General features: G+C 37.3%; 1 protein-coding gene across 1 annotated transcript in view; it reads left to right on the top strand.

Moving 5' to 3' along the window:
- The first annotated feature begins 2968 nt into the window (after nt 1-2968).
- LOC100021594 (gastric triacylglycerol lipase-like) overlaps nt 2969-21145 on the top strand; it is a 32060-nt gene continuing 13883 nt past the window's right edge. Inside the window, 6 exon segments of the mRNA XM_007478343.2 lie at nt 2969-3073; nt 3272-3389; nt 14068-14202; nt 14205-14265; nt 15629-15735; nt 19428-19555. Of these exon segments, the coding sequence (XP_007478405.2) occupies nt 2969-3073; nt 3272-3389; nt 14068-14202; nt 14205-14265; nt 15629-15735; nt 19428-19555 (654 nt within the window).

Genomic DNA, 21145 nt, shown 5'->3' with positions numbered 1-21145 from the left:
CTTTCTCACTCACCATGAGTCAGAATGGCTTCACTGAACCAAATGTACCACTTGCAGTGCATCTTTATACATCCCCAGTATCTAGCTCAATCTTCCACACAAAGTGAGCACTTTGTAAGTCCAGTTAATTGATCAGGTGAAATGCATTAACCATATGATCATTTAATAAGCCATTTTTCATAGTAGAGTAAATAAAAGAATGAAACAAAAGGTAGTGTTCATATATAACTCTTGCACATGTCAGAGCTTCTGATTACATTATCCAAAACTCAATTGAACTCGGCTCATGGGTGAAAGTTTTATTCCAGAAGTTCAGGGCAAAGTGATGTTGAAAAAGATGAGGAACATGTCAAAAGGGCCCCGAATGTGACTCTGCCCTGCTTTCCACTTTCTCTTGACTTAGCCCAGGGCTAAAAATTGTTTATAGGGGGTGTATCTTGTACATTGAGTCACAAGACAGATTAAAGATAATTTTTTCAAAGCATTGCACCTCTATTCCTTTTCATTTCATGTGAAGTTTCTTTGGCATTGAGAAGCAGAAGAACAAGGTTTTGTCCCCTACAGATGAATCCATGTGACCTCCTCTAAGAGTACTTAAAGACTGTCTGGTCTGATGTGTCATCACTGAGGTCTCATCAGGGTGTTTGGTTCAAAGGCACTTTGGACCATTTGATTCTTTTTCTCCTCCTGAGCTATACTGCTCCACATTCCTTGTGACCTCTCTTGTGTCTCTAACAAGTTCTAACAAGGCCTCCAGTTCTCCCTTTTGGGATGTCCTGCTCCTCTAAGTCCTAGTGTCATCCAATTTGGAATTATAGAGCCTTCCAAGGACCAGCCAAGGAGAATAAAGCTGAAATCCCCCCCCCCTCTTTCTCAGCACAAGGAACTCCAATGAGGTAAGCTTCCCAAGAGACCCCATTAGGGCATGTTATTCCTTTAGGTAGAGCAGAATAAAATGCAATAATAAATCAATGATTGTACCTAGGTGTGAATTCCAGATTGTGACTTGTTTCTCAACATTGAAATATCCAGATCAAATGAATCCTTTAAATTCAATTCAAAAAAGAACAGAAGGATAAAATCCAAGTAGAAAACCAAAAAGTGACCAAGGATGTTTTAAAACCAGAAGCATGGTGGGAATTTGGAAATTGCTGGCTTTGTAATCAGAGGATGTGGGTTCAAATCTCACCTCTGCCATAAAATATGTGATCTTAAAGAAGTCATTCAATTTCCATGAGATTTATTTTTCTTATTTCTAAAATGGACCTGAATGCTCACTGACGTCACTTTGAGCTCTGTCTATTGTTCTGAAATCCTGTGACAATGCACACTTCTACTTAGTTCTGAATCCTTTCCAAAGTGCTTGATTTTCCTAGTTCCCAATTTTCTGATCTATAAAATGAAGTGGTTAGATTAGAGGATTCAATTTAATAAACATTGATTTAGAGGAGATGCTGGTGCCAAACATGGAGATCTAGGAGTCACTTGCATAGAAAATTAAACCTTAACTGTATCTGTTACCCAAGGTTCAATCCAAGGCTCTCTACTTCTCCCTCACCTTCTTCATGTCCTTCTACCCATCATCTCCCCTTCTCAAATTATCTGTCTTCTCCCAACCCCAGAACGCATACTACTCCAGGAGGAGGAGTGGTCATATACCTTGGATCTGATTGCCATTTTTAGACCCTCCATTCCCTGTGCTTCTATTACCCCATTCATTTTTAGAAACCATCATCTTCTGGCCTCCAGATCATTCCCCATATTTTCTCAGGGAGTTCAGTGTCTGGCCTTTCTTCAACTCAAATCCCATGTCATAACTCTCTGGTAAACCACATCATTTATCTCTTCAACTATCCAAATTATGACTCTCAGCCACACAGAAATGAATGGCCAAATCTTTGATCTCTCCACCACCAAAGTGAAATTCCTCCTTTAGATCAGAACCTCACTGTTCTCTCTTTCCCTTTTCTTCATTCATACTGAATGATGGATTTCATTCTTCTTGTAACTTTCCAATCACAAGGAAATCAAGGAAGGTGACTCTGCATTCTCAGCTCATGAACCCGTATTCTGGGATTTCTTTCTTCCTTTTAAAATCTTGATACTGCAGGTAATCAGTTCCATTTATCGCCATCCCATCCTCGACCCCTAAATCCCTGGAATGCTTCCTTTATCTTTGTACTTGTGTTTTTGTATACTAGTCTTGGATTAGCCCAACTACCATCCTTTCAACTCATTCTCCATGGCACTAACCAGAACAGTAGGAAGTCACTCAGCTTTGCCCAGATTGGCTTTTGATCACAGTTTCCTCAGCAACAGTTGTAAAACTCCACCTCTGGGGCAACTCGGTGACTCAATAGATTGAGAGCCAGGTCCAGCGATGAGAGGTCCTGTGTTCTAATCCGGCCTCAGACTCTTCCTAGCTGTGTGACCCTGAGTAAATCACTTATCCCCCATTGGCTAGCCCTTACCATTCTTCTGCCTTAGAACCAATGATTCTAAGATGAAATGTAAGGGTTTAAAAACAAAACAAAACTTCACCTCTCTTTTTAAGCTTTCTATATTAATCACCCATAAGCTAACATATACTTTTTGGAGGATATGGCATCATTAATAAGATGAATACTCTTTTCTCCCCAACATCAGGCCTCATCTTCTCCTAATTCCATTCTTGTTATTTTGCTTGCTCTTTTTCATCGAAGTCAATTTCTCTATTTGTGCCCCTTTGCTCATCACCTCCTGACTCTCTGGAGAGTCTCACTTTTTTCCTCTACTCTTCATACATGTTTATCCATTGGCTCATGACTCTGGTGTCTTCAAGAATTCCTTCCTGCATCTTAGCCTATAATTGTAAGAATTTATGGTTTTCTATTAATGGTTTGATGCTTTCAATCTCTTTTTCTTAGATCATTGTCCTTGTCAATGTTTAAGCAGTGCCATTAATCTTCATGCTCCAGGTGAAAACAAAATGTGGAGTTTTGTCATGGCAGCATCTGTAATCCTGGCACTAGGAACAGAATATTATTCCCATGTTCTCAGGACAACTCTGAATCCTGAAGTTCTTTTAAATGCTGTAAGTTTTCTTATTAGAAAAAAAAATCACATTCAATTCATTGCTGTATCTATGATTTCAAGTTTTTGTTAATATTTAAGAGTTTTAGCACTAACAGTAGAACAACCATATGCTTATTAAGAAATAAAATAATGGAGTTGGGATATTTAAAAATGCATTGCCAGTACCCTAGACTGAATGTAGCTTTTCTCCAGCTAGAGTCAGATCATTCTCTACTGGAAATACCCACTTGAAGAGCATGAAGTTGAAACTGCTGATTCATATATCCTTACCCTTCATAGAATTCCCTATGGAAGAACAGGCAATAAAGGACCAGGTATGTACCAAGTGAAAGATACCCAAGTTTGGAGGACAAGTAAACAGGATGGAATGCCAGCCTGGTGTTTACTGGCTACGTGATCTTGGGCAAACTACTTCTCTCTGGGCTTCTCTGTTGTCCTTCTTCCAATGGAAGGGTTATATCGGATAACCTAATATCACTTCCACTCCTAACAGTCTTCATTCTTAAGTCTAGAAATATTTCTGAGCTAAAGGCTTTGTCTTCCCTTTAGAGACTAATTTTAGAGAAAAGAAAAAGGAATTTGAAGTTCACTGGACCATGGAAAAGGCTTAAGAAACCTCACTTATCCAAGAGAATCACACCCAGCACTTTTTTGTGGAATCTTGGTTACAGCAGGACCTGACAATAAAGTTCAATAGAATGAAGGGTGGATGGCTATCCAATATCTGGGGTGAACTGAATGTCTAGGTTCTCTTGGATTTTTCTAAGGAAGAGTGGCTGAAAAGTCTTTTCTTTTGACCAATGTACTCTCGTCAATGGTTTTCTTCATGATTCTTTGATAGCCTAGATCCCCCAGCTCAGACTCAGTTACTTCACTGGGCATTTAGCAGACACTAATGCAGAGATAATTGACACCAGAGCTGGTCCATACTGAGTGGCTCATTTCTTTTTTTTTTATTTAGAATATTTTTCCAGGATTACATGATTAATGATTACTCTCCCCCCTTTTTTGCCCTGCAGGAGCTGACAAGCAATTTCACTGGGTTATACATGAATCATTGTTTATAATCTATTTCCATGTAATTCAGACTTGCAATAGAGTGATTTTTAACATCAAAATCCTAATCACATCCCTATAGAATTAAGTGATAGATCATAAGTATTTCTTCTGTGTTTCTGTTCCTACAGCTCTTTCTCTTGATGTAGAGAGCCTTCTTTCTAATAAATTCCTCTGGATTATCCTTTGTCATTGCATTGCGGTTAGTAGAAAAGTGTATTACATTCAATGTGTCATAATGTATCAGTCTCCTGATTTTGCTCCTTTTACTCTCCATCACTTCCTGGAGGTCTTTCCAGTTTACATGGAATTCCTCCAGTTAATTATCCCTTTCAGTACAATAGCATCCCATCACCATCAGATACCACAATTGGTTCAGCCATTCCCCAATGGAGGGACAATCCCCCATTTTCCATTTTTTCACCACAAAGAATACAACTACAAATATTTTTCTACAAGTATTTTTCCTTATTATCTCTTTGGGGTAAAACTCCAACAGTGGTATGGTTGGGTCAAAGTGTAGGCAGTCTTTTAAAAACCTTTGGGCATATTTCCAAATGGCCCTCCAGAACTGTTGGACCAATTTGCAACTCCAGAAGCATTGTATTAGTGTCCCAATTTTGCCACAACCCCTGGAACATTGATCACTTTCCTTTGCTGCCATATTGGTCAATCTGCTAGGTGTAAGGTGGTGCTTCGGAGTTGTTTCAATTTGTATTTCTCTCATCAGGAGGGATTTAGAACACTTTTTCATGGGCTTGTTGATAGTTTTGATTTCTTCATGTTAAAACTGCCTACTCCTGTCCCTTTACAATTTTTTGATTGAGGAATGGCTTGAATTTTTGTAAAATTGACTGGGTTCCATATATATATATATATATACATATATATATATATATACATACATATATTTGGGAAATTTAAATGTTGTCAGAGAGTTTTTTATAAAAATATTCTCCTAGTTGTTTGATTTCCTTCTAATTGTGGATGAATTAGTTTTGTTTGTGTCAATCCTTTTTAATTTTATATAATCAAAGTCCTTCATTTTATATTTTGTAATGTTCTATATTTCTTGCTTTGTCTTAAATTCCTTCCTTTTCCACAGAACTGACAGGCATACTATTTTATGTTCACGTAATTAATTTATTATTTAAATCATAATATTGAAGTCATCTAACCATTTTGAATTTATCTTGATGTAGGGTATAAAATGTTGATCGAAACCTAATTTTTCCCATACTGTTTCTCAGTTTTCCCAGCAGTTTTTGTCAGATAGTGAGTTCTTGTCTCAAAAGCTGAGATCTTTGGGATTATTGAACACTTGCTTGCTATCATTTACCCCTAGACTATTCCATTGATCCACCCTTCTGTCTCTTAGCCAGTACCATAATGTTGTGATGACCACTGCTTTATTGTACAGTTTAAGACCTGGTACTGCTAGGGCCCCATCCTTCACATTTTTTTTCCATTATTTCCCTTGATATTCTTTATCTCTTGTTCTTTCAGATAAACTTTGTTATATTTTTCTAATTCTATAAAAAAGATTTTTGTGGTTTGATAGGTATGGCACTGAATAAATAGATGAATTTGGATAGTATTTTCATATTTTTTTATGTTAGCTCATCCTACCCATGAGCAATTAATGTTTTTGCAGTTATTTAGATCTAATTTTAATTGTGTGAAAAGTGTTTTGTAGTTGTCTTCATATAATTCCTGTGTTTGTCTTGATAGCTAAATTCCTAAATATTTTAAACTGTCTAGAGGGATAAACTCCTACCTTTCATCTTGGAATCAATACTATGCATTGGTTCCAAGGCAGAAGAGTGGTAAGGGCTAGGTGGTGGGGGTTAATTGACTTGCCCAGGGTCACACAGGTGGGAAGTGTCTGAGGCTGCCCCCTAAAGGGATTTTAAATTGAATTTCTCATTTTTTTAAAACCCTTACCTTCCATCTTGGAGTCAATACTGTGTATTGGCTCCAAGGCATAAGAGTGGTAAGGGCTAGGCAATGGGGGTCAAGTGACTTGCCCAGGGTCACACAGCTGAGAAATGCCTGAGGCTAGATTTGAACCTAGGACCTCCCATCTCTAGGCCTGGCTCTCAATCCACTGAACTACCCAGCTGCCCCCTGGAATTTCTCTTTCTCACTCTTGCTGCTGGATTTTGTTGGAAATATATAGAAATGCTAATGATTTATGTAGGTTTATCTTGTACCCTGCAACTTTGCTATAGCTGTTAATTAATCCCACTAGTTTTTTAGTTGATATCCTAGGATTCTTTAAGTAGACCATCATATCATCTGCAAAGAGTGGTAGTTTAGTCTCCCATTACCTATTTAATACCTTCAATTTCTTTTTCTTCTCTCATTACTACTGCTAGTGTTTCTAGTACTATGTTCAATAATAGAGATGACAATGGATATGCTTGTTTCACTCCTGATCTTATTGGGAATGCTTCTAATTTATCCCCATTGCAGATTATGCTTGCTGATGATTTTAAATATATACTGTTTATTATTTTGAGGAAAGGCCTTTCTATTCCTATACTTTCTATTGTTTTCAATAGGAATGAGTGTTGTATTTTTTCAGAGGCTTTTTCTGAATCTATTGAGATAATCATGTGATTTTTGGTTTTCTTGTTGATATGGTCAATTATGTGGATGATTTTCCTAATATTAAACCATTCTTGCATTCCTGGTATAAATTCCACCTGATCATAGTGAATAATCCTTATAATCACTTGCTGGAATCTTTTTGCTAGTATTCTATTTAAGATTTTTGCATCTATGTTCATTAAGGAGATTTGTCTGTAGTTGTCTTTCTCTGTTTTTGGTCTGCCTGACACTGGAATCAGAACCATATTTGTGTCATAAAAGGAATTTGGTAGAACTCCTTCTTTGCTTATGTTAATTTTTTTATAGTTTGACTAAATATATTTAAATTGGTTTGTCCTTGAATTTAAATTTGTGGTTACCAGGGATTTAATTTCTAAATCCCAAAATGAATTAATGAAGTAAAATGGAATTTATGGTAGTTTATTTACAATAGAGAGAAGATATTAAGGAATGAGAGAGAAAACTCTGGCTTCCTCTGAGCCAGGTAGAAATTCTAAGGTCCTAATCAGGGAAAAGAGTCTTAATATGATGGGCCTTTCTTGCAGGTTCACACCTCCAGAAAGGCGGGGTCACTTAGTCAACCTTTCACTCACCAACAGTGACCATCTAAAAAGAAAGCAGTTTGAGGTCTCCTACATGAGCTCCTCCAGTGGTCCAGTACCACAGCTAAGTCGGAGTGTCCATCTTCCAATCTCTCCTCAAGTGTTTATCTTCCCTCCAGTCCTACACTGAGTCAGAGTTCTTTTTTATCTCTCTTGTGGTTCTCTATTTAAAGATCTTTTTCTCTTGTGTCACCTCCCCTAAATTTCACATCTACTAATCACCATAGATGCTCCTCTCCAGGACTGCCCACTCATTCACATGTGGGTCACAGACCTCCCACTCAGTGCATGAAATGGGTGTTCACACCTTTTTGTGGTTATTTATACCTTTTGTGGTTAGTTAACATTATTTTTGGTTAGTTCACCTTTTGTAGTTAGTTAACACATTTTTGCAGTTAAAATGGGTAGATCTACTTCAAATACTGAGTTACTACCTTTTGGGAATTAAATTCTAAAAATAGATTGTGAATTACAATTCAATTTTCCTAATAAAGGAAGAGCTAAATACCTTTATTGTTACAACCAGGAGATAGCTAAATCCAATCTTCATACTTATTTTGTCAAATAATTTGTGTAGTATTGGGATTAGTTGTTCTTTAAATAGGATTCACTTATGAAACCATATGGCACTGCAGATTTTTTCTTAGGATATTACTTGATGGCTTGTTCAATTTCTTTTTCTGAGGTGGGATTATTCGAGTATTTCCTCTTTTTATAATCTAGGCAATTTATATTTTTCACTTATGTCACCTATATTGTCATATTATTGCCATATAATTGGGCAAAATAGTTTTTATTAATTACCTTAAATTCCTCTTCATTATAGGTGAGATCACCCTTTTCATCTTCAATACTGTTAATTTGATTCTCTTCTTTCTTTGTTTTTTATTAGACCTACCAACACTTTATCTATTTTATTTGTTTTTTCAAAGTACTATTTCCTGGTATTATTTACTAGTTCAATAGTTCTTTTACTTTCAATTTATTAACCAATCCTTTAATTTTTAGGATTTCCAATTTAGTTTTTACCTGGGGAATTTTAACTTATTTTTAAGTTGCAAGCCCAATTCTTTGATCTCCTCCCTCTTGGTTTTGTTGCTATAGGCACTCAGATATAGAGATTTTCCCGAGCACTGCTTTGGCTATATCTCATAGGCTTTGATATGATGTCTCCTCATTGTCATTCTCTTTAATCAAGTCTGGAATTGCTTCTATGGTTTCTTTTTTGACACACTAGTTTTGAATAATTAGATTATTTAGTTCCAAATTAGTTTTAAATTTGACTTTCCATGGACCCTTGTTAAGTATAATTTTTATCTCATTATGATATGAAAAAGTTGTATTTATTATTTCTGCTTTTCTGCATTTTTTCCATTATTCCTATGCCCTAGTACAAGGTTCATCTTTGTATATGTACCATGTACTGCTGAGAAGAAGGTATATTCCTTTTTATTCCTATTCAGTTTTCTCAAGATATCTATTAACTCTAATTTTTAGCATTTCATTCACTTCCCTTGTTTCTTTCTTATTTGTTGTTTGGTTCAATTTATCTAGTTCTGAAAACGGAAGGTTGAGATCCCCTACTAATATAGTCTTCTTGTCTATTTCCTCCTTGAGCTCCTTTAAATTTTCCTTTAGAAATCCAGCTGCTAGGCCATTTGGTACATAAATGTTTAGTAATGATATTATTTCATTGTTTATAGTGCCCTTTAATAGAATGCAATTGCCTCCCTTATCTTTTTAAATTAGATTAATGTCTAGCTTTGTCTGGTGTCATGATTGCTACTTCTGTTTTTTTTTTTTGGTTGGTGGTTTGTTTTTACTTTAGATGACACATAATAAATTATTCTCCATACTTTTACCTTGAAATTGTTAGTGTCACTCTACCTCAAATGTGTTTCTTGTAAAGAACATATAGTAGGATTCTGGTTTTTAATCCACTGTTATCCACTTCTGTTTTATGGGTAGGTTCATCCCATCACATTCAGCATTATGATTACTAACTTAGTATTGCCCTCCATCATATTACCACCTTTAAATCCTGCTCTATTCTCTTTCTCTCTGTTCCTCTTCACCAATGTTTTGCTTTTTGTCTCCCCACCACCACTTTACCTTCCTTCAGTTACCTCCTTCTTCCCTTGTTTTATTTCCTTTCTACTTCTCTGTGGGGTAAGATAGAATTCTATACCCCACTGAGTAGGTAAGATTGAATTCTGTACCTCACACTGACTATACTTGTTTTACCCTCTCTGAGCCTTTTACAATGAGAGTAAGGTTTAAGGATTGCTTGTTACCACCTTTATCCTCCCCTCTCTATAAGTATTTTTCACGCCTCTTTATATTATATAATTTACCCCCAGTCTATCTCTCCCTTCCTTTTCTCTCAGTGCAACCCTCTCTTTCAGCCCTTGATTAATTTTTACATAACATTCATATGTATAAATGTCATATCAAACAAAAATATCATTCCATATCATCACATTTATAAATTTATCATATCATCATACTCAGCTTACTTCTCCACCCTCTTTCTGAGTAAATTATTTATATCTTCTCTACTTCTAAGAGTAATTTTTGAGAACTACAGAAATCCTCTTTCTGTAGACATATAAATATTTTGACCTTAATGAGTCCCTTAAATTTTCTCTTTCTTATTTACCTTTTTGGGCTTCTCTTGTGTCTTGTGTTTGGACTTCAAATATTTTTTTAGGTCTGACTTATTCCTCATGAATGCTTGGGATTTCTATCTTATGGAATGTCCCCTCAAAGGATTGTAATATTAAAAATTAATATCCAAATACTCCAAGTATTATTTTTATGAGATTTAATAATAATAACTTGAAGCAAAGGAAAGAATAGCTTCAGTAAAGAGAAAGCTTTCTAGACCACACACCTAGGAGAGAGCACAGAGAAGCCTCAAGGCCAGAATTTCCAGCAAACTTATTTCCCAAATGTAAGGATGCAAAGTGAGGACATAAAGGAAAGGGATGCTTGACCATGTAGTTCAGGGGTATAGAATTTCTATTTACACAGAATATACTCAATTTTGCTTGATAGGTTACTCTGGGTTATAAACCCAAATCTTTAGCCTTCCTGTATATATTATATCCCATGCCTTTTGATTCTTTAATGGAGAAGTCACTAGGTCCTGTGTGATCCTGCTTGTAGCTCCATGGTATTTGAATGGTTTCTTTCTGGCTGTTTCAAGTATTTTTTCCTTAGTTTGGTGGCTCTTGAATTTTGCTATTATATTCCTGGAAGTTGTTATTTAAGGAATTCTTTCTGGAGGTGATATGTGAATTCTTTCAATTTCAATTTTATTTTCTTGTTGGAAGATCTCTGGGCAGTTATCTTTGATAATTTATTGTAATATGATATCCAAGGTTTTTTCTTAATCATATCATTCAGTTACTCCAATAATTCTCTAATTGTCTCTCCTAGATCTATTTTCTGTGTCAGCTGTTTTTTTAATAAGATAGTTCATGTTTTCCTCTATTTTTTCATTCCTTTGATTCTGCTTTATTGTTTCTTGATTTCTCATGAAATCATTAGTTTCTGGATGGTCAATTCTGTTTTTAAGGCCTACTTTTACTCTGTCAGTATTTTATTCTCCTTTCTTAATTGGCCCATTTCATCTTGCATCAATTTCATTTTTCCTTGCATCATTTTCCTTTCTCTTTCCCACTTTTCCTCTGTCTCTCATAATTGATTTTTAAATTGTTTTTGAGTTCTTCCAGAACCTGTGGCCAATCCATATTTTTCTTTTGGACTTTGGTTGTGTTTGTTTGGTTTAATTGTCCCCTTTTGTGTCTGCACCTTGCTCTTTGTCTCCATAAAAATTCTTAAGAGTTGGGTGCTTTTTTGTGGTTGTTTGCTCATTTTTCCTATCTAATTATAGGTAGGCTTGGGATGATGGTCTGAGGGCTGAGAACTCTGAGAGCCCCTCTTCCCCTGCTGATTCAATTAACCCTTGTGATACTGATAGCTTAAAGATTTGCCTCAGGCTTACATGTATGTTTTTAACTTCATTCTAATCTTGATCAGGTCAGGGGCTAATGAAATTTTAGCCTCAGGCTTAGTCTTGAGTTTTTATTCTCACTATGAACTTGATCCAATCAGGCATATCTTTGATTGTCCTGTCTTGAAACTCCACCCTGAGCTTTAAGCATAAAGATCAGTACTTAGTACTTAGTACTATCAAACACCCCAAAGTGTGAATTAAGTCCTTGTCCCAAGCCTAGACTAGAATTCCCTGGGTTGGGGCTCTGGACTTCTCCACAAGTTTGAAATTTCAAGGGGTATGGGTTGGCTTGTAACTCTATTTGCTCAGGCAGGGTCTCAGGGTCTGGATGTTGGCTCGGGCATAGGTTCCCAAACCTTGGACAGAAGATATAGGGTGGGGTGGAGGTGCCTTGCTCTTGGATTGTTCTTCCTTCCTTGTACTACTTCTTGGTGGTCCTGTTCTTCTCTCACCCCAGTTCCCCAGATGTTCATTGCCCACCTTTTGGGTTTTTCTCTTCTTGAAAATTGTTTCACACTCTCTCCTTGTTGGTTCTTTTACTCCTTAATTTGTTTTGTGGTGATATTTTAATCTTGGTCAGAGAGGATTCTCATGGTGGCACAGAGCTGCTGAGGATTACTCTGAGATCTTGGTTCTAGTCCCTGAAGTCCCTTGAGTGATTCATTTCAATGAAATGGTCTCCTGAGTTTCCTTTGATCCTTCTCCCTTGAGTGTGCCAGATCCATGAGAACTATAGCATTTGACTAAGTAGAAGCTCTGGCAGTCAGGAAAAATTCTATCCTTCTGTCACTGGAAATTGAGAGCCATTGGTGGCAAGTTACGGAACATCAGTTTTAGTGGTAGCTCCATCTCTATCACATCAAGTGACCTTAATCAAGTCCCTTCTATTCTCTGGGTATTATTTTCAATGTTTATCAAATGGGGCAGCTTGGTAGTTCAGGGAATATTTGGACTGAAAGTTGGAATAGATTTGAGTTTTAATCCTGCCTCAAATATTTTGTAACTATGGGAGCCTGGGCAAGTCATTCAACCATTTCTATTCTCCATTTCCTCATCTGTTAAAATGAGAATAATAAAAAAAAAGATCTACCTTACAGGGTCATGAAAATCAAACTAGATAAACTCTACCAATTTCTATTATTATTATTTTAATCAAGCTATTATTGAAGCTTATCTTGTTCTTAATCTAGAAATGGCTAAACATTTAAAGAATCATCTCCTCTATCACTTTGCTTACTTTAGAATGTCAGTGTCTACAAAGCAATTACTGATTTCTGTATGCCTATTTCTGAATATATGAAAGTAATCCAATTTGCCTCATTCATATGGAAACATTGGGTTGAATGGAAATGACTACTGAACTAACGGCAAGCATCCTATTTTTCTGGAGTTGGCTCTGGAAATGCATAGGATAAGAAACATTCTTTTTTAAAAACTTAATGTTGTTTCCCCACAAATTCACATAAAGCAAATATTTCATACTTCTTTTTCAAAATATTGATTTCCAAATTCACTTTTTCTTTGATTACTCCCATTCTTTGAGCTCCCTAACCAAAGATGGTAAGCAATTTGATATAGATTATACTTGTATGATCATGCAAGGCATATTTCCATATTAATCATGTTGTGGAAGACTCATATTTAAAAAAAACATGAAGAAAGTAAAGTGAATAAAAGGGATGCTTTGATTTGCATTCGGACTCCATCAGTTCTTTCTCTGGATGTGGATAACATTTTTTTGTCATGATTCCTTTATAATTGTCTTATATCATGTGTTCCTGAGAATAGTTAAGCCATTCAGATTTGATTACTCTTTATCACTGTTACTGTGTACAGTGTTTTCCTGGTTGTACACATTTCACTTTGTACCTGCTCATGGAAGTCTTTCTAGGTTTTTCTGAAATCCTACTCATCATTTCTTATGATACAATAATATTCCATTACAACCATATACTGCAACTTGTTCATCTATTCTTCAATTGATGGACAGCTCCACAATTTCCAATTATTTGCCACCCCAGAAGAAGTAACATAAACATTTATGTACAAATAATTCTTCCCTTCACTTGATTTTTTTCTCTTTGGGGTACAGGCCTAGTCATTGCTAATGGCATTTCCCTTTTCTTTCATTTATACCAGTCTGATAGGTGTGAGATGATATTTCATAGTTGTTTTAATTTGCATGTCTCTAATCAATATTTTAAACACTTTTGCAGTTTAGTATAGACACTTTCTCTTTCTTCATTTGAAAACTGCTTTTTCATATCTTTAGACCATTTATCAATTGGGGATCGACTAGTATTCTTGTAAATTTGACAGAGGTCTCTATATTTTTGAGAAATGCTGCTTTTATCAGACACATTTCCTGTGAAACTTTTCCCTATCCTTCTGCTTTCCTTCAAGTCCTTGATTCATTGATTTTGTTTGTGCAAAACATTTTTAAGTTTAATATAATCCAAATCATCAATTTTATCTTTGGGAATGCTCTCTCTTTTTGGTCCTACATTCTCCCCTTATCCATGCATCTGAGAAGGAAACTGTTCCATGCTCCTCAAATTTGTTTGTTGTATCAAATTCCAACTCTTAGCTCCTGTGGTTTGCACATTTCTCCAGGAAGCCAAAGTCCACCCATCCAAGGAAAGATTTCTAATGTTAATGTGGCAGAAATTTGGTTGTGAGTATTCAATGTTTCTGTTTCAGGTCAGCGGCCTGTTATATTTTTGCAGCATGGTTTGTTGTCATCAACTGTCAGCTGGATCTCCAACTTCCCCAATAACAGCCTGGCCTTCATTCTGGCAGATGCAGGCTTTGATGTGTGGATGGGAAACAGCCGGGGAATACGTATTCCCGGAAACATGCCACCTTGTCAACAAATTCCAAAGAGTACTGGGCTTTCAGGTAGAGAAAACTAGATTGTAGGTTTTGTGTACCTTTGATCTTTCAATCAAATAGCATCAAGGAATGAACTGTCATCTTTGTTTAGTTTCTTGCAAGTAGAGATAGGCCTTTGTAAATTTTGCCTTGAAAGATTATCCTGTCTTGAAGAGACTTATTCATTCTATCTGGGTATCTGCTTTTCTGTGATACCTTTGGTTTTTTCCCAATGAAGCTCTGGATGACTTGTATTGTAGGAATGAGATTATAGAGAGTTGAATCTTGATGAGAGAAAGTTCGAGAGGATTGGGAATGATCTCCAAAGTGCTGGGCTCCAGCCAGGACCCCTGGAGAAAATTCTAGAATGCAGGGACCTGAGGAGGAAGGAGTTTGAGGTGGAAACTGCCACTTCCTATTCCTGAGCTGGAAGAGGAAGGTGCAACTTTCCTGGGCTACCTTACCTTAATCTGTTTGTGGAAATTTGGAGGTTCCTTTTCAAGTGGAGAGCAGCTTCTAGTCATAGCTGCTATGTTCACTAACTTGTCTGAAGTTTTATCTGAAGATCCTGTCTGTTGGCCTCTGGGGTTTTACCCAAATTTGGGTGGACGCACCCATCTTGAGACCACTCTTAGATTTTGGAGACAACTTCTTAGAGGAGCAACTTAACTAAAGACTGAGGACGATAGCCAGGGAGATTAGTGAGCTTTTGCAGAAAACCTAGCTAGAAACAGGGAGCTGGAAGTGTAGCCAGAAGAACAGAAGCATCCATCATGAGATGGACTCAGATTGGTTGGGTGAAGTATAAGAAATTAGAGTCAGGGTATTCTTTTTGTTTAATCCTCACAGTCTACCTCGATTTCTAACAAATACTGATACTGTTTTCTTATAACATAGTTTCCAAGGCTTTTACGCCCACTGGTCCAGTGCGGGGAAAGTGAATTTTGCTTCCTTTCATTAAAAGAGAATTGCGATACTTATCAACAGCCAAATAAGTATCTAAACCAGTTCCCAAGTGTGGATTTTCTTCAATTCAGGACATTTCTCCAATTAGGAGCATTATTTCTTTAGTATTGAATTCAAGCAAAAACAAGTCCCCATAGCTACATATTGAATTAGAAAGCTACAAATTAACATTATCTGTGTTCTAAAGTATTTTAAAATTTTTAGGTATCATTCCCCAGGGATACTTTTCTTTGGCTCTGGCTACACTGGAGATCGTTGCTAGAATGATTCTGACATGCCTATTGGACCACCTTATATAGATATGTTTGAAGATCAAGAATTGGCTTCTGTTTTCAGCTAAGACAAAGAAGGGGAGTGGTTAGTCATATGTTCAAAACATAGTTCTGATGTACACCTGAACTCGTTGTTGTTTTTCTTTTTGCAGTTTTGATGAAATGGTGAGATATGATCTTCCAGTCTCAATTGACTACATTGTGAAAAAAACTGGGCAGAAGATATATTACGTGGGCCATTCTCAAGGCACACTTCTTGGTATGGTCAGACTGTTTAGGATCTGAGAACTTCCAACTCATCCCTCCTTCATGAAGTCCAACTTTTTGTGGTTTTGTGTGTGTGTGTGTGTGTGTGTGTGTGTGTGTGTGTATGTGTGCACGTGCAGAGCAAGAAAGAGTAACACATCTGTAACTAGAGACTAGATGTGAACCTGGAGGAGAGAAGATGGAGCAGGGTTGAAGTTAGAGGAGATGCTATGGGGAACAAAAGACACTCCCTGTATTCAGAGGCTTTTTGTGCAAGAGGGAAGATTTATTCTTCTTGCCCCCAGAGGTCTGGAAAAGGAACATAGTGTAGAAACTAGAGAAAGATAGATTTGAGAGAGCTCGGAAAATATCCTAAAAAAGAGAACTCTCTGAATAGGGATGGAACAACTTAAGAGGGAGGGAATTTCTCTTCAATGTAGACCTCCAAGTGGACGAAAGGTAACCATTTGTCAGGGCTCCCAGTTGTGTCTTCTGGGGCTAAGTTAAACAGGTCTAATCCCTCATGAAATGAGAGTCACTTAGAAATTTGAAGACTACGGATGTGTCTCCCCTATGTTTTGTCCAGGCTAATGGACTACCTGATAATATTGATGAGGGATGAACACAAAGCTCTTTGCCTTCCTGATCAGCCTTCACTGAGTGCTTTCCAGCTCATGCATGCTCATTCTGTGATGTGCTATCCCAAATGAAGACTTGACTTCCTATGTCATCTGACTTGGGCAGAGAATCCTGGAATTATTTTATTCCTAGTGATTCATTTTAAGCCTATCAAACAAAGACTGCAATAGCTTTTTTCCCCTTTTATTTCCTGATGCCCGTGTCAAATGGATGCTTCCTACTTTCTCAGATCAATGTGGAATTGATTGTCAAGCCTCACCTACATTTTTAATGGTTTTTATTTGTTGAGCCCAACTTGCCCATTATGTATTCATTTCACAATTGGCAAATACATTGGCCTTTTCTCAGTCTTTAAGTCTCTTGACTTGTTCAGGATTTTGATGACATTATCTTCTTCTTAGGCCCCTCTGCTAGATCTTGATCAACCTCACGGCCCTAGATGTGAACGCTCCCCTCATTCTAGGTTCTCTTTCCTCTCTTTCCTCTCACTTAGTGATCTTATTAACTGCATGGATTGAGATGGGTATCTCCCAGATAATGGAGCCCAACCTTTACCTGTCTCCTAAGCACAAGCCTAACATTACCCAATATTCACTGCTCTGTTGAAACAGGGTATTCTTTAGACATCTCAACGTTAAAGTGTTCAAATGGAAATGTTTATCTCTTGCCTCAGACTAACCACTCTTCTGACCCTCCGAGTCTCTGTCAGGACTGCCACCACCTTTCTGGTCTCCCAAGGCCACAATTTAATTGTCATCTCCCATTCTTCACTCTCCCTCAACCCACATATCCAATAATAGTCATTTCCTCTTGTTTTTAACTTCACGACATTTCTCATATAAATGCCCTTCTCTCCACTTGCCCATCCCATAAACTATTGCAACAATCTTCTGATATTTCTCCTCACCTTCATCTCTACATGGTGGTCATTTAAAACTCTTCACAGGCAGATCACATCCTAACATTCTAGAATCAATAGGCATCTTTCTCTCTTCTCTGCTCTACAGTCCAAGAAAATGGGCACATCTGCTACTCCATAGAGGATGTATCCTTCCATCTCTGTGCCTTGCACTTATTGTCACCCACCCTAGAATGTCCCCCCTTTTCTTATGGACTCGTTGGGATTCCTGTTGACCTTCAAGACTGAGTTCACATGTTACCCTTTTATAGAGAGAGAAGCTGCTTTCCAGTCCCCCAGGTGCTAGTGCAGTGCTTTTGACGTTTAACTCCCATATGCTCTCCATGTTTCTCTCTGCTTATTTGTAGGAATGCCATCTTCCCCCATTGGAATATAAGCTCCTTGAGGACAGGGCCTCCTGTTTCACTTTTCTCTGTATCCTCAGTGCCTTTTCTGAGCTTGGCACATAGTAAGCATTGATTAAGTGCTTTCTGGTTCTTTAGTGATTATTCTAGAGGTTGAGCCATCCAACCATTCCTAAATGAGCTGAGCCTTCTCTTTCTGTCGTTCATTGCTCTTTATATCTTCAACATGAAGAGCATGAGAGACTCTGACACTAGAGAGTCCCAGAGAGCAGTCTGTCAGGAACCAGGGTGAGACCACTATCTTACTTATCCCACACTCCCAACACATTCTAAATAGCTACGAGACTTTCCTATTAAGGGTGGGTGTATTAATAAATGGAAGACACACAGGTTCTGTGCCTCTGGTAGCTCGGGTAGGAAACATTCTCTAAAGCAGCGAGGGATAAAGGCAGTCACAAGACATTCAAGTGATGACTTTGGTTACATGAAGGTAAAAAGCTTTTGCATAAAAAATAGTAATGCATCTAATAAGGAAAACTGCTGAGTGGGGAAATATTTGCATTAAAAATTTCTGATCAAGATTTGGTGTTGAAGATATATAAACAGAAATATATATGTACATGTTTATAGCTATATCTCTACAGATATATGTATACATGCATATATGGATACATAATTCCCCAATAGATGAGTGGTCAAATAATATAAATAGAAAGTTCTCAATTGTATCCATAAATATTAAAATATCCATAATTCACATGAAAAATGCCCCTACTGACTAATTAGAGAATTGTAAATGAAAAAAAAATTCTTAGGTTTCACCTTAAACTCTGCAAATTGGCCAAAGGAGAAAAAAAGGCCAACAAGAGTCATATAGGCAATATCTGCAGTTTCTCCCATCTAGCAGTGCAGGGACCCTGACATAACATTCAGATCACTTGAGGGAATCCTTAGAACAGTATCAGGAATAGCATTCATTTCAGTTGAGAAGAGAGCGAATTCAGAATTATCCAAGCAAAAGACAACACACTCAAGATGTAAGCAAGTAGGAACAGGCTCACTGGGGCAGTGGGGAAAAACTGAAACCTCTTGTTCCTGAAATGACAGCCCGAGGCATGCAAGAAATGATGTTGAACCACAAAGATGTCTTCTCTCACTACTTTGTTGAGTAGACTCTTTTCACCCTTTGATTTCCTGGTAGCCTTGTCAGGAAGGAGAGGAGCATCCTACATGGTCTTATCACTCATGACTTTGGGAAAGCCATTTAATTCCCTTTAATCTCTGTTTTCTTATTGGTGAAAGGGGGGATTTCGACAAGGTGACCTCAAAGCTTCCTCTTGCTCTACATCATATGGCTCCTATGTGATGGGCTCTTAAATCTCCCATGAGATGATCTCCCCATTTAATGTTTTGCTTTTAAAATACACCAACTATTTTTTTTAAAAAAATGAATCAACTGCTCTTTAAATTGAGTAGACTAAATTGGCTTTACCTTTGTTTATTGAGGATCAAATTAAGATCCTGTGAGTGGAGAAAAGGAGATGGGCAATATGAGTGCCCAGGGAGAAACTTATGCTCATTTCACAGATGGTGGGGAAGACTAGCTGACCTCTGAGGCTTAACTTGGAGATTCTTTAACTCTGTGATGCTCCCATTGGCCACGATCATTCCTAGGGCTGTTCTCTGAGTGGCTAAGCACTCCTCTGTGGCTTCTGCATCACAGATTCAAAGAGTCCTAGTTGGGAATTGGAAGGGTCTTCACAGGTCAAATCTAGCATAACCAAATCTCCTGTTGTCTTTCAGGTTTCCTGGCATTCTCTACCTTACCCCAGCTGGCTCAGAAGGTCAAAGCTTCATATGCATTAGCTCCAGGGATTTCTCTTAAGTATGTCAGAAGTCTTCCTTTTATGATATGCCAGTCAGTGCTGAAGGTATGTAATTCCTTTTGTAAACTAGAACTGAACAGGAAATCAATGAGAAGAAGTAGAGCATGGGCCCTAGTAATAGTAGTGAATAGTAGTAGTAGTGAATGAACCCAAACACAATTCCAAAGGCAGGCCATTTACCTAGAGATGGGGAAGAAAACTCTTCTGTGTAAGAACACAGATCTATTCTAATGAACAAGCAGTTTTCAGATGAAGAATTCACAGCTACCAATAATCATATGAAAAAATGTTCTGAATCTCTCTTCCTAAGATAAATGCAAATTAAAACAGCTCAGAGGTACCTCCTCACACTTATCAGATGGACCAATCTGGCATTAAAGGAAAGTGACAAATGTTGGAGTGAATATAACAAAACTGGGACACTAATGCATTGGTGAATTTTTGAAATGATTCAACTATTCTCAGGGCAATTTGGAACTATACCCAAAGACTACAAACCAAATGCATATTCTTTGATCCATCAAGACAACTATTAGGTCTGTATTCCAAAGAAATTATAAAAAGAAGATGAAAGGACCTAATTGTATGAAATATTTCTAGCAGCTCTTTTAGTGGTGGCAAAGAATTGGAAATTGAAGGGATACTGATCAATTGTGAAATGCCTGAACAAACTGTGGCATATGATGGTGATGAAATATTATTGTGTTGTAAGGAATGATGAATAAAATTTCAGAAAGAGCTGGAAAGACCTAGTTGAACTGATGCCCTTAGGTGGACGATGTTATGACTCTCCTCTCCTATCAGAGGGACAGATGATCTCATGAAGTTTGAGTCCCAAGGCTGACTGGATCTTGCCAGATGATGAGAATTCCCAATGATGGGTCTGTGGGTGGTGGGGGATGCTCTATGATGGAAAAGCCAAGGAAGTAAAAAATGGGTGTATCTAATGGGAAATGAGACATTCAAATGAGAGTATCCAGCTGATGAACTTGGACATCGTGATGAACATGAATCTGAGTTAAAGAAATAAGATTCTTTATCTTTGAGAAGAGAAGATTCAGGGAGTAGAGAAGGAGCATGAGAGTTTTCTTTGAATATATGAAATTCTGTTGTTTGGAAGTGAAAATTGCTTTATTCTTCGCATGATGGGAACAAAGAGAAATGGGTAGGAGGATCCGTATAAGGTAACAGAGATATCTTAGGTAGATAACGGTAACAGTGCCAAACACTCATATTATGCTATATGGTTTCCAAACTATTTTGTTTACATGATCTCATTTGACCCTTGCAACAACCCTGGGAGGAAGATGATTTTACTATCTACATTTTGAAGGGAAAAGTCATATAAAACCACAACCCCAAACAATAAGTGAAAACATTTGATTTACATTCCTCCTTCCGTAGTTCTTTCTCTGGAGGTGGTTGGTTTCCTTTGTCATAAATCCCCTAGAAATCCCCTGGATCATTATATTGCCAATAATAGGTAACTTTCACAGTTGGTCATTCCATATTATTTCTTTTACTGTTTATAATGTTTCCTTGGTACTGCTTATTTTGCTCTGTATCAGTTCGCATGATCTTTCCAGCTCTTTCTGAAATTCTATTCATCATTGCTTACAACACAATACTATTCCA

This window comes from Monodelphis domestica, chromosome 1 (assembly GCF_027887165.1).
Source record: "Monodelphis domestica isolate mMonDom1 chromosome 1, mMonDom1.pri, whole genome shotgun sequence".
NCBI classification, from domain to species: domain Eukaryota; kingdom Metazoa; phylum Chordata; class Mammalia; order Didelphimorphia; family Didelphidae; genus Monodelphis; species Monodelphis domestica.
Note: the sequence above shows the minus strand (reverse complement) of the source record. Positions and strands in the feature narration are given on the sequence as shown.